The sequence below is a fragment of the Leptonychotes weddellii genome, chromosome 6, assembly GCF_054177405.1.
Source record: "Leptonychotes weddellii isolate Sample4059 chromosome 6, ASM5417740v2, whole genome shotgun sequence".
NCBI classification, from domain to species: domain Eukaryota; kingdom Metazoa; phylum Chordata; class Mammalia; order Carnivora; family Phocidae; genus Leptonychotes; species Leptonychotes weddellii.
Window position 1 is genome coordinate 133,887,773 of NC_138374.1, and position 10,724 is coordinate 133,898,496.

General features: G+C 56.9%; 2 protein-coding genes across 3 annotated transcripts in view; one reads left to right on the top strand and one right to left on the bottom strand.

Moving 5' to 3' along the window:
• Window positions 1-28: 28 nt before the first annotated feature.
• On the bottom strand, window positions 29-1,958 carry KLHDC9 (kelch domain containing 9). Its single transcript, XM_006747382.3, has 4 exons — window positions 1,363-1,958; window positions 922-1,081; window positions 632-830; window positions 29-367 (listed from the first exon to the last, which is right to left on the bottom strand). The coding sequence occupies exons 1-4, from the start codon at window positions 1,878-1,880 to the stop codon at window positions 201-203; spliced, it is 1,044 nt and encodes a 347-aa protein (XP_006747445.1). The 5' UTR covers window positions 1,881-1,958; the 3' UTR covers window positions 29-200.
• Window positions 1,959-2,040: 82 nt separating this feature from the next.
• Window positions 2,041-10,724, top strand: part of NECTIN4 (nectin cell adhesion molecule 4) — a 26,109-nt gene continuing 17,425 nt past the window's right edge. For both annotated transcript variants that reach the window (XM_081825291.1, XM_081825292.1), the window contains exon 1: window positions 2,041-2,157. The gene's annotated coding sequence lies outside the window, so the exon portion shown is untranslated. The remainder of the gene's footprint in view (window positions 2,158-10,724) is intronic.

Genomic DNA, 10,724 nt, shown 5'->3' on the forward strand with positions numbered 1-10,724 from the left:
AGAGGAGGTCCCATATTTTATCCTTTCCCTTGCAAATAAAGATGTGGCTACTTGTTGACTACCCTCCCCCCGAAAAGATTCACAGACAAAGTTGACTCTCAGATTGAAATTTAATAAGCGTTTGAAATGAGGCAGATAGCTCTGGTGGTAATGGTTTATGAGTTTGCGACAAACCAGAGGCCGTGTCTTGGCACTACTCTTTAGATAAATAGGTCCAGGATGCAAACCTGTGGACTAGGTGTCCTGCCATCCTCACCAAAACCCCCAACCAGGTAAAGCTGATCATTCCAAAGGCAGGTCCGATGGCCCACGCGTTTCAGCCCATGGTCTGCACAGGGGAAGTGGAACCACGTGGAAGGGGACTTGCCTGTTGGGTCAGAACGTGCTCAGTGAGGCAGCAGAATCTGGGCACCGTGGGGCTTCTGCTCCTCACGAGACCAAAGGTTTGCCCGCCTTTTTTCTCCTCACTTGATTTGTGGCCCTCTTCACAGTTGAATATTCTGTGTATTCCTTTAACTTGTCAATTTTTTCTCCTCCCTACCCATCACTCCGTCCTCTCTCTGCGCCTGCAGGTTCCCGTGTCCCCACCTTCTCCCCACCTTCTCCCCTCCTCAACCAAGCCAGCCCTCACGGGTATCATAGATGTAGAGGTCATTGCAGATGGTGTCTCTGGCTCTGGTCAGAGTTTCTCCACCAAACAGCACAGCGAAGGGCCCCACCACAGAACATGAGTGATGCCGAAGTCCCCGAGGCCCCTGCTGGGACCCCTGCCCAGTGCTCACAAGCCTGGCAAGCCGTTCCATCAAATGGGGGGCAGCAGGTGGTTCCTCCTTCCGGAAGAAAGAAGGGGTTGGCTGGGGGGATTTGAGCCTCACCATTTTAGCTCCCTTCCACCCTGAGCAAGATGTGAGTAGATAATACCTTAATCTTCCCCGGACTCCAATGCCCAGCTACTTCTGGTTCAGGCGAGTTGCAACCCCCAAAGAGCAGCAGCTGGTGAGCTGGGTGGGGCCCGGGAGTCCGGAGCAGGGCGGCACAGTGACCCGAGCGGGAGGCTGTGTGGCAGCCCTCCTCCTTATAGCTGTGGGGATGCAGAAGTTCGGCCCCGAAAACAGAAGGGCTGTACTGCCTGGGCCCCAGCGCCTTTCTTTCGCGGCAAGCCCAGAAAGGAGGCCGGACGGTGCAGTGGGTGGAGGAGAGGAGCGTGATACTGGCAGAGAGCGCGCTCCGCTCTCCTGTCAGGGTGGATGCGGGGGAAGGGGGTCAGGGTGTGGACAGGGTGCCCGCGGTTCTGCCGAGCCGTCGCTCTTCTAGAGCATGGATGAAGGGGGGGTGAGACGTTTGGGGCAGGGGGTGCCATACCAGTAGGTGCGGGCGCCGGGGTCCAGCCTCAGCGTGTAGATGCTTCCGTAGCGACGCTGAGTGCGGGTCCCGCCCTCCCGGCCTGCCACCCGCAGCTCTCGGTCGGAGATGCGGGTGCAGGTGTGGCCGCTGAGGCCGGCGGGGGGGCGGCTGCCGGGGGCCGCGCTCCACGCCTCCCACACTCCGCGCTCCGTGTCCAGCGCGGCCACCGTGGCCAGGCGGCGCGCCCCGTCCCAGCCGCCCACCACGCAGAGCCAGCGTCCGCCCACGGGCACCGCGTCGTGGTGGCTGCGCCGCGGGCTGCCCCGAGCGCCCATCTGCACCGCCTGGCCCGCAGCCGGGTCGAAGACCACTGTGTCGCCGCTCGGCTCTGTCGCCCCTCCGGCCGGGAGGCCCCCCACCAGGTAGAAGCGGCCCCGCAGCTCAGTGCAGGAGTGGAAGGCCCGCGCCAGGAGCGCGTCCCGAGCCACCGGCCGCCAGGTCCAGCCCGCGCCCCCCGGGGGCCCCGCCAGCGCCATGGCACCCCCCACCCCCGCTACCCCGGGAGCCACCCGGGTCCCTGCCTCCCGCTGCCGTCGCCCAGCAACCGCCGCTGCACCGGAAGCGCGACCGCTGCAAAGTGAAGGTCGCAAAGCACCAGTTACCGTGGAGACAGGAGACCTGCGTAGCTGCGGAACGGACGGTGCTGTCACCGTGGCGACGGCAGCTGGGCGAGGTCCAGAACAATCCTGGAAGCCGGAGGGCAGCCAGGGCCCCGGAAGGACCCCTGTTATCAAAGCTGCGAGCTGGTTTGAGGTACAGGCGTGGCTCTGCAGGGGCAGGGGGGACACCCGTTTCCAAATCCACCTGCCCTCCCCAGGGATGAGTCAGAGGGGGAGGCCGGGAACGGGGCCCAAGCACTGGCCTGGGAGTCAGGAGACCTGGGTTCTGGTCCCAGCCGTGCCCCTGACTCTCAGGGTGAGTCTCTGTAGGCCTCCTCAGCTTTCTCATTTATAAACTGTGCTGTGTCTTTCAGAAGACGTTCCCTGCTAGAGCCTTGAAGGTCCTGGTGGATCGGCTGGGAGCGTCCTTTCTGCTCTGGCCACTAGAGGGTGTTAGAGCCTGCCTCTCAGGGCACGTCGTCAGAGAGAGGGGAGGGGGGAGAGAGAGAGAGAGAGAGAGAGAGTGAGTGTGTGTGTGTGTGCGCGCGCGCGCGCGGTTGGGTTGGGGGGCGGCGAGGGAAAAATGCTTAAGCCTTGGAGAACTTTTCACTACTGAGTCCTGGGAAAGATAATTCCTTATTTCAGCTTGCCTCTTAGGCTGATACAACGCAAGGAAACTGAGGGACGGTGGCATCTGGAACTGGAGATGAAGGGCAGGGAGTTTCTCCTGATAAGATCCAGGGCAGAAGCTGCCCAGCCTTAGAAGCTGGATGGGGGTGTAGTGGGGGAGGAGGGAGAAAAACAGACTCCCGCCCCTCCCTGGTATCTCCCTTTTATTCAAGCCAAGTCCCCGAGCCTCTTCCCAACTCTGTCCCTCCAGGACCCAGTGAAGAATGAAGAGGCCCAGATCCAAGCTGACTAATTTTGGCTACAGGAGGAAATGCAGACAGATTTCTACTCTGCAGAAACAGAGTGTGGGACAGAAACAGGCTGTGTGTCCCCAGTGCCGGGCTGCAAATGGGAGTGATGGCTGCTACTTTTGCCTTTGGTTTCTACCCATCAGCTCATTCCCCATCATGCCCCAGGAATGGAGGCATAGAGAATGACCAGGGCTGCAGTGGGGATGGACGTGTAATACGGGGGTCTGATGGCGTAGGCCCCCTGACCTGAACTTTTGGTCCTCAGAGAAAACAGCATGGAGAGAGTACGGGCAGGAAGGCACCGAGAGACCAGAGGGTCACAAGACCTGTTTCCCACTTGTTCCTGAAGCCGAGATCCAGTAAGAGCTTTGAAAGTCTCTGCCCACTCATTTCCAGATTTCCCAGGGTCTATGAGGTCTAACAGAGAGGATCCTCAGTTTTCCCAGATCATGGAAACAAAATCTCTAAAAAATCACCAACTTTTTTTTTAAGATTTATTTATTTATTTGAGAGAGAGCACGAGTGGGAGGAGGGGCAGAGGGGGAGGGAGAGAGAGAATCTGAAGCTGACTCCTCACTGAGTGCAGAGCCTGACACGGGCCTCCATCTCATGACCTTCTGATCATGACCTGAGCCCAAGCCAAGAGTCAGACGCTTAACCAACTGAGCCACCCAGGTGCTCCCCATATCACCAACTTCTAATGTCCCTGACTGAAATCCAAAAGCCAGCCTTCTCCCCAAGACTTCTCTGACTGGCCAGGCTCCTAACAGCTGGACTTAAGATCTATCATACTCCCAGGATTTAGGCAAGGAGTTGTCTTGGGGGGTGGCCCTTGGTGGCCTATATGTGCATGTTGCCAGACTCATTTTCTTTCTTTTTTTTTCCCAGAGCTTTTATTTTTTTAAAGTAACCTCTACACCCAACGTGGGGCTCGAACCCACAACCCCAAGATCAAGAGTCACATGTTCTGCTGACTGAGCCAGCCAGGTGCCCCGGGGTAGACTCATTTTCTGCCTCTCCTGGGTAGAACAGGGAACTCCCCACCCCAGGGGCCTTTCCAGCTTTTCTCTCACAGCTCAGTATTCCTTCTCTCAGCTTCCAGTCTGACTCTGTGTCCTCGCTGGTTTGCATTTCACTTGGATGTAGAACCTGAACCTCACATACTCCTTGGCCATCCCCCCTCCAGTCCCATTTAGTAGCTGGAGGTGTTTCCATTACATAGATCCAGGGGAGGAGCTGCTCAGGACTCCTACCTCCTCTGGTTAGTCGGAATCAAGCCCGAATCTTGGAAAAGGCAGAAAAGAGTCCAGGGGAGAGAGGAAGGTGGGGGGCGGGGGGGGGAGAACAAGACAAAAAAGGAAAGAAAAGCCAGTCTGCCTTTGTATGACATATACTTTATACCCCAGAGCAGCATCTAAAGTGGTTTGTGATAGCCCTGTCAGTGTTCCAGAAACTAAGGGGCATTAAGATAGAGTGAAGGGTAGCCCTGAAAGGGGACTGTGTGAGAATAGGAGAAGAGCAGCCAGAAGGGCTCCTCCTTTTCTGGCCCTGCTTTCACCTGCCAATAATATCCAGGGACAACCTCTGTGCAGGAGGGGGGCTGGGGGCCAGATCATCCTGAAAGTCTCCCAGTCCTGACAGGGCCCTCTGGTGGCCATTTCTGGTGAGCAAGGGTGCCTAGAGCCCAGCTTCCCAGTCTCAGATGTCTGTCCCAGCCCCAGACCGCTATCTGCTCGTCTCAATCCTTCACAGAACTCTTACTCTGTTTTCTCCTTCCCTTAACTTCACTCTGACCCTGGAGCCACCCCTGGTTCTCAGCTCTGTTCAGGGCACAACAGCTGGAGACGTTCTCCAGACTTCCTCCATTCCTTCTGCCTGTGTCCCCCGGGCTTTCCCACCCTCTCTGGCTCCTCTGTTGTCCTCTGACCTTCTACGTTTTTCCCCAGCTCCTTCTGGCCAGTTGACTGCCTGGCCCCATGCCTTCCTGGCCCTAATTCTGGCTCTTTGCTCTTAGTTCAGCCAGAATAAGGACATGGATGAACAGAAGGACAGAGGAATGGCCAGGAAAAGAGACGGCGAGAGGCCAGATCTTGAGAGCTCGTTCGATTGAGACGTGAGCGGGAAGGAGTGTGAGGGAAAGGTGGGACTGTGAGCAGACAGGGTGGAGCGGAGAGGCAATCAGGCAGGTTGGGGGTGGGGGGAGGTGGGCTAAGGATGGGGAAAAACTTGAATTAAGGGACTTGGCAATACTGAGTAGGAAAATGTCATTGGGTCCATGCTGAGTGGTTGAAGTGGAGAGCAGGAGAGGGAAGGAGGCGGAAGGGGCAGCAGTGGGCAAGGAGTCGTTCAGAAATTTCTCTTCGGGTCTTTCTGTCTCTGTTGCAGACTTTGTCTCAGCTTCTTTGTCTCTTTGAATTACTCCTCATTTGTTCTCCGTGTGTGTCTATTTCTCACCCCTGCTCCTTTCTTTCTCTAGGTGTCTGCCTGTCTCCGTGTGCCCTGAGATCTCTCTCACCAATTCTACTTTTGTGTTTCTCTGAGTCTGCCCTTCTCCCTCTCTTTCTCTCTGTGCTGCTGAACAGAGCCAACCCTCTGACTTTCCCACAAGGAGCTTTGGAACCTTCCAGGAGTGGCCAGGCTTCTCCCCTTTGGCTACACTGTAGACTGTAGGCTGTCCCCGGGCACGGTCCTAGGGTATCAGTTTCTGACGAGGACCTGAGTGAGCTGCAGTGTATGGGCCCTTTCCAGGGAGTAGGATTTCCCCACAGAAGACCTTAGAGCATGGAGGCCTGGGCCCAGGAGGGAAGCAGGCTAGCAGGGGGAGTGAGACTCATCTCTGCTCCTCTACCCTTTCCTTCTAGTTCATGGACCAGTGCTCCCTGATCTTGCAAACTATCACAGGAAAGAACTCTCACTCTCTTTCTGGCTTCCTAGCCCTTCTTTTTTTACACCACTTCTAGAACTGGAGGAGAAACAGGCTCAGAAATGCTTCGAGGTGATGCTGGAGGGCAGCGACTAGGGCTGCTTGCAAGGAAGGCCTGCGTGCCTTTTGGGGCTGGTGGGGAGATGCCCAGGAGGGGAGTCCGGGGCCTGCCCTGCTCGGTTTGCACCCCGAGCCTTCTGCCACAGACCAGGGCAGCTGAGTCGGGGTGACAGGAGCTCAGGCGATGGCCAGGAAGTGGCTGTCGTTGGTTGGCAGAGGCGCCATACCCGCCGTGTCCAAGCTGAATGTTTGGATGCATGTGAGAGACTCCAAAGGCCTGGTGCTTCCTGAAGGTGCCGCTGGTGGTGCGGGCTCTGCAGGCCACCTGGGCCCTGGGGGCTGCAACATGTGTCCCCGCAGGTGCGCTTCCTGGGAGGAGCCTCATGCCTTGTGTGGTTGGGATGGAGACTGGGAGAGGGCAGGGGGCACAGCTTGGGATCCTCACGAGAACCTGTTCTCTTGCCAAGCGCCCAGGACCCTGCTTGCTTTGCTCTTACCCCTCCTTGCTGCTGTACCCCCTGCTGCCACCGTCCCCGCTTGGAAGACTGGTTTCCATGAGGGCTCCCACTCTCGTCCTAGACCTGCCATGACCTATTTCTGGAGCCTTCTAAAAGTGCCAGCCCATCCAGAGACACAGGGTCAAAGAATAAAGGCATCTGTCTCTTACCCCAGGCCCTGGGCCCTGAGTTGGTCCTGTATTTGCAGATGCCTGGGGAGCCTATGGGGTGAGAGCAAGGAGGAGGGGATCCTTCACCCAACGGCCTTCTGGGGAACGGGGCCCGCACGTGCCTTTTGCTGAGCCATCTCCCCCAGGTGGGTCACTCCAGCTGTAGACGCCTTTAGGAACAAGCAGCTCCAGCCCCCTGAGCTCCAAGGGGTGTTGGAGGCAACCGGGAAGTGTGGTTGCCATGAAGGAATGGGGCCGGGGACTGGGCGTCACTGGGCGTCACTGGGCCTGCAGCACAGGGAGATAGGAACAGCACAGCACGTGTCAGATGGAACCTTCAGATGCAATCTCTTGGAAAACAGGATGCCACCATCCTAATACTGGGCACGGTGACGCTCCAGCCCCAGGGGGCAAAGGTGTTTTTCAGTGGAGGAAAAGCTGCTGGAACCCATGCTCTGTATGGGGATCTCTGCATGTGGGGGGCATCCTAGGAAGGAGCAGAAGTGAGCTCTAAGCCTTGGTCCTGGGGGATAGCATCAAATTCCATATCAGCAATCTTCCACCACAACGTCGATCAGCACCCCCAAAGCCTTTCTGTACAAGCTGTAGAAACCGAGGCAATGAGCAGATCAGAAATAGCTTCCTCTCACACGGAGAAACCAAGCCGGGTAGCAATGGGTGGCAGACATTTTGTCCGCACGCAGGCTTCTACCTAGTTCCACTGATTTATAATCCACTCTCGTCTCTCCCAAAGCCCGAGGGTCTCCCCTGCCCCTGCCCCCAAGCCTCTGACTCTTCTGTGACCTGGGATCTCACTGCAAAGAGGGATATTACTCATTAAGGAGCTCTCTGGTTTACTCCTACCCCAACCCATCCTCCTGACCGCCCCCCAGCCCAACCCTTCCCCCCCGCCTTGACCGGCTCCTCCTCCCCCTCACTCAGCCTGACCCTCACTCTCACTCTTCTCACCACCCCACCCCACCCATTCTTGTCCCTCCCTGACTCACCTCCAAGTCCCATTGACACAAACAAAACTTTCAGCACAACCCACTCGGACCGGTTTGGCTTAGGTGTGCAGCCTGCCATGGGGACAGAGATGAGTTGTAAGCAGATGCTTGGACACAAGCAGATTGTGAACATCTGCAGTTGTACTCGGCAGGAACAGCCCGAAACTGGACGCGGCAGGTGCACAGAGACATGGAGGGAACACAGGTTGGTGGGCTACAGCGTCCTGTAGTTTCTGCTTCCCAGCTCTCCTAACTGAGGGCTCACGGAGGGCAGGCACCCTGTGTTAGGTGTCCCTGTCCCCTCCCTGGAGCCTGCCACAAAGTGGTGCTCACTAAGTGTCTGTGAGTAAACTAAGGCAGGCAGGCACGCACGGTGATGCCGCTCAGGCGGGTACACACGCTGAAGATGCCACCTGGGCTTGAATTGCTCCCATTCGTAGGGCCCAGAATTTGGGTGGGAGAAGGGTAGGTAGTGAGGCACGAGGGGAATGGGGGTTCAATGAGGAAGAAAGAACAGAACCCAGGAAACCAGGCACTGGTCTAGGTCTTCCCCAGCCAGGATTTTCTTCCAGCCCCAGCCCTGGAATCTGCCTTTCCCCAGGCCTCGTCCCAGAGGAGGGAAGGAAAAGCCTAAGTGAGACGGCCTGTTCCCCCAAGAGCACGCCCTCGTGAGACGCACAAGGGTGAGGGCACAGGGCGGAGAGCAAGTTGGAGATGGGTATTCGTTAGATGAGGGAGGGCCAGACTCCTACCTCAAGCCAAGGCCAGGGGTGGCTGCCTGGCCTGACTACACTGGGTACATCCTGGCCTTAACACCAGCTCTGGCAAGTCCCGCCTCCCCTCAGCGCTCCGTATGGCTGGAGTAGGGGTGAGGATGGAGGGGCTCACAGACTTCCTGGCCGGTGGCACTGTGGAGGGGTGGGGGTATATTGTGAATGGGAAGGCGGAGGGGATACAGGCGCTGGATGCCCACCCCATGACCTAACTGCTGTCCCACCCCCATGCCTCAGTTTCTCCTCCGGTTTCCTGGACCAGGAGGGGGTGAATCCGTGGGAAGGAAAGGAGCTCCTCTGAAACCATGCGATAGGATCCAAGATGTGATAATTATAATTATAACACGGGATGCTCCCCCCTCCCATCCCCCCTGGCCCTACTCCACCCCTGCCTCAGCGGATCTCAAAGCGGCATCGGGGTGAGGTTGCCCTTCTGGCACAGGCGGGGACCTGCATCCTAAGGAGGGGAAGGGGTTTGCCAAGATGGAGGTGGAGAGAAACTGGGGAGTTTGGGCATCTGGCCTGGCCCTTGAGGCCACCCCTGACCCACTGGAAATAGCCCTCAAAGAAGAGGTCACGAGCACGGTCACTGCCAAGAGCTGGATCTAGACCAGAGTGGGGGTCATGGTCCAGAGGCAGGGTGAGGGTCCGGGTGACAGCCCAGGACCAGGGGAGTCGGGATCTCCACTTTACTGACCCTCCTGGACCACCCTTTCCATACTGACATCCATTCACTCCCAATTCATGCCTTTGGCAAAAGTGTGTTCAGTGCCAAGTGCCGCGGGCTGACCTAGCAGGGGTGACGGAGACGAGGTCATTAAACAAGCCTGACGGTTCCAGGAGTTCACAGATCCCAGCTCTGGTCCCGTCCCTCAGCTTCACACATTTGCTGGGTCCCTGGCACGCAGCAGGCTCCAATCCATGCTTTGTGAACCGAAGCTTACATTTAGGTAAGGAGATAAGATGTGCACAAATTATGGGTACATAAGCTATAATAAAGGGACTAGCAGAGGCTGGGGAAGAGCAGAGGGAGAAAGATTCATTTTGGGTGGGAGGAGCTGAGAAAGCTTCGTGGAAGATGTGGCATCTGAGGTCAGCTTTGAAAGATGAATGCGATTTGACAGAGTTGGGGGTGTGGGCTGTGGGGTGTGGGAAATAGCCTATGGAAGATGACCCTCCCTTAGTGCTCTCGAGTCCTCCTTCCTGCCTCTGGCCACACAAAAGAGTCCTGCTGCAAAGCTTAACCTATATTTCCTTTTCTCAGGTTTCACTCCATATTTACCTGTTTGTTTGTTTTTTTGAAGATTTCATTTATTTATTTGACAAAAAGAGACACAGCGAGAGAGGGAACACAAGCAGGAGGAGTGGGAGAGGGAGAAGAAGCAGGCTCTCCGCTGAGCAGGGAGCCCGATGTGGGGCTCGATCCCAGGACTCTGGGATCATGACCTGAGTGGAAGGCAGATGCTTAACGACTGAGCCACCCAGGCGCCCCTTACCTGTTTTTTTTTTTTGGCCCCAGTCTGTCCGTGAGGTTGTCCCTCCCCTTCACCCAGTTTTCAGGGAGTTCAGAGCTTGCTCCCTTCCTCTGGCTATCCCAGATTGGCCAGGAAGGTTTTGTGTGACTTGGTGGTGACATTTTATGCACATGGTCCTACGAGTGTGAGTATACTTACAAGGATACAAGGACAGAGTATTTGAAATGAAGATTACCCTTGCCAAGTCCAGACATGTGCTCTCGTCCTGTGACCATGGCATAAAAGGGTAAAATGAACCATGGAGAGTTGTGCTGATGCACCTTGGGGATTCCTGGCTGGGTAACAGGGAGGTGTTGAAGCTGAGAGAGGGTCCCGCTAGGGAGGCCAGGAGTCTGTGGGGCTAATTTCTCCGTCAGTCCTTTGGCTTCTCCTATGGACGGTGGGACCCAGGAGGGCGTCACTCAAGCTCCTTCTCCAGGGTCTTTGAACTAGATCCCTGTCTCAGGGATAGAGATGTCCAAGAAAACCGTGTTACTATCGAAGCTGTATGTCCTCCAGCAAGCCCGTTCCCCTCTCTGGGCCCCTTTTCTCATCTGGAGAATGAGGTCTATGGGCCAATACCGTACTTCTCAGTTCCGGGCTTCTCCGATTCTCAGCATCAAAGCTGAGCCCCTCCAGGAGATTGGGGAACTTGGCAAGGCCCTGGGGAGGCAGCAAGGCTAGTTAGGGTGCGGGATGCTTGGGTTCCTTTCCACCCACAAGGGCCTTGCCCCTGTTCCTCCTGGCCTGGTGCCTCCCTCTTTGAGCCACCCTGGGCCTTCTTCTACCCCGCCCCCCCAGCACCTTGCCTCTCCCTTCCCAGCCCCTTCCATGCTGCCAGGTAAAGCCTGGAGCTG

Bases quoted from the DNA above. Each gene is read 5' to 3' on its own strand.
- KLHDC9 (XM_006747382.3), bottom strand. From the start codon at position 1,880: ATGGCGCTGGCGGGGCCCCCGGGGGGCGCGGGCTGGACCTGGCGGCCG. The intron at 1,082-1,362 runs GTATGGCACCCC...GCATCCCCACAG, and splicing joins CCCGGCGCCCGCACCTACTG to CTATAAGGAGGAGGGCTGCC. The intron at 368-631 runs GTGAGGGCTGGC...CTGACCCAACAG, and splicing joins CCTCTACATCTATGATACCC to GCAAGTCCCCTTCCACGTGG.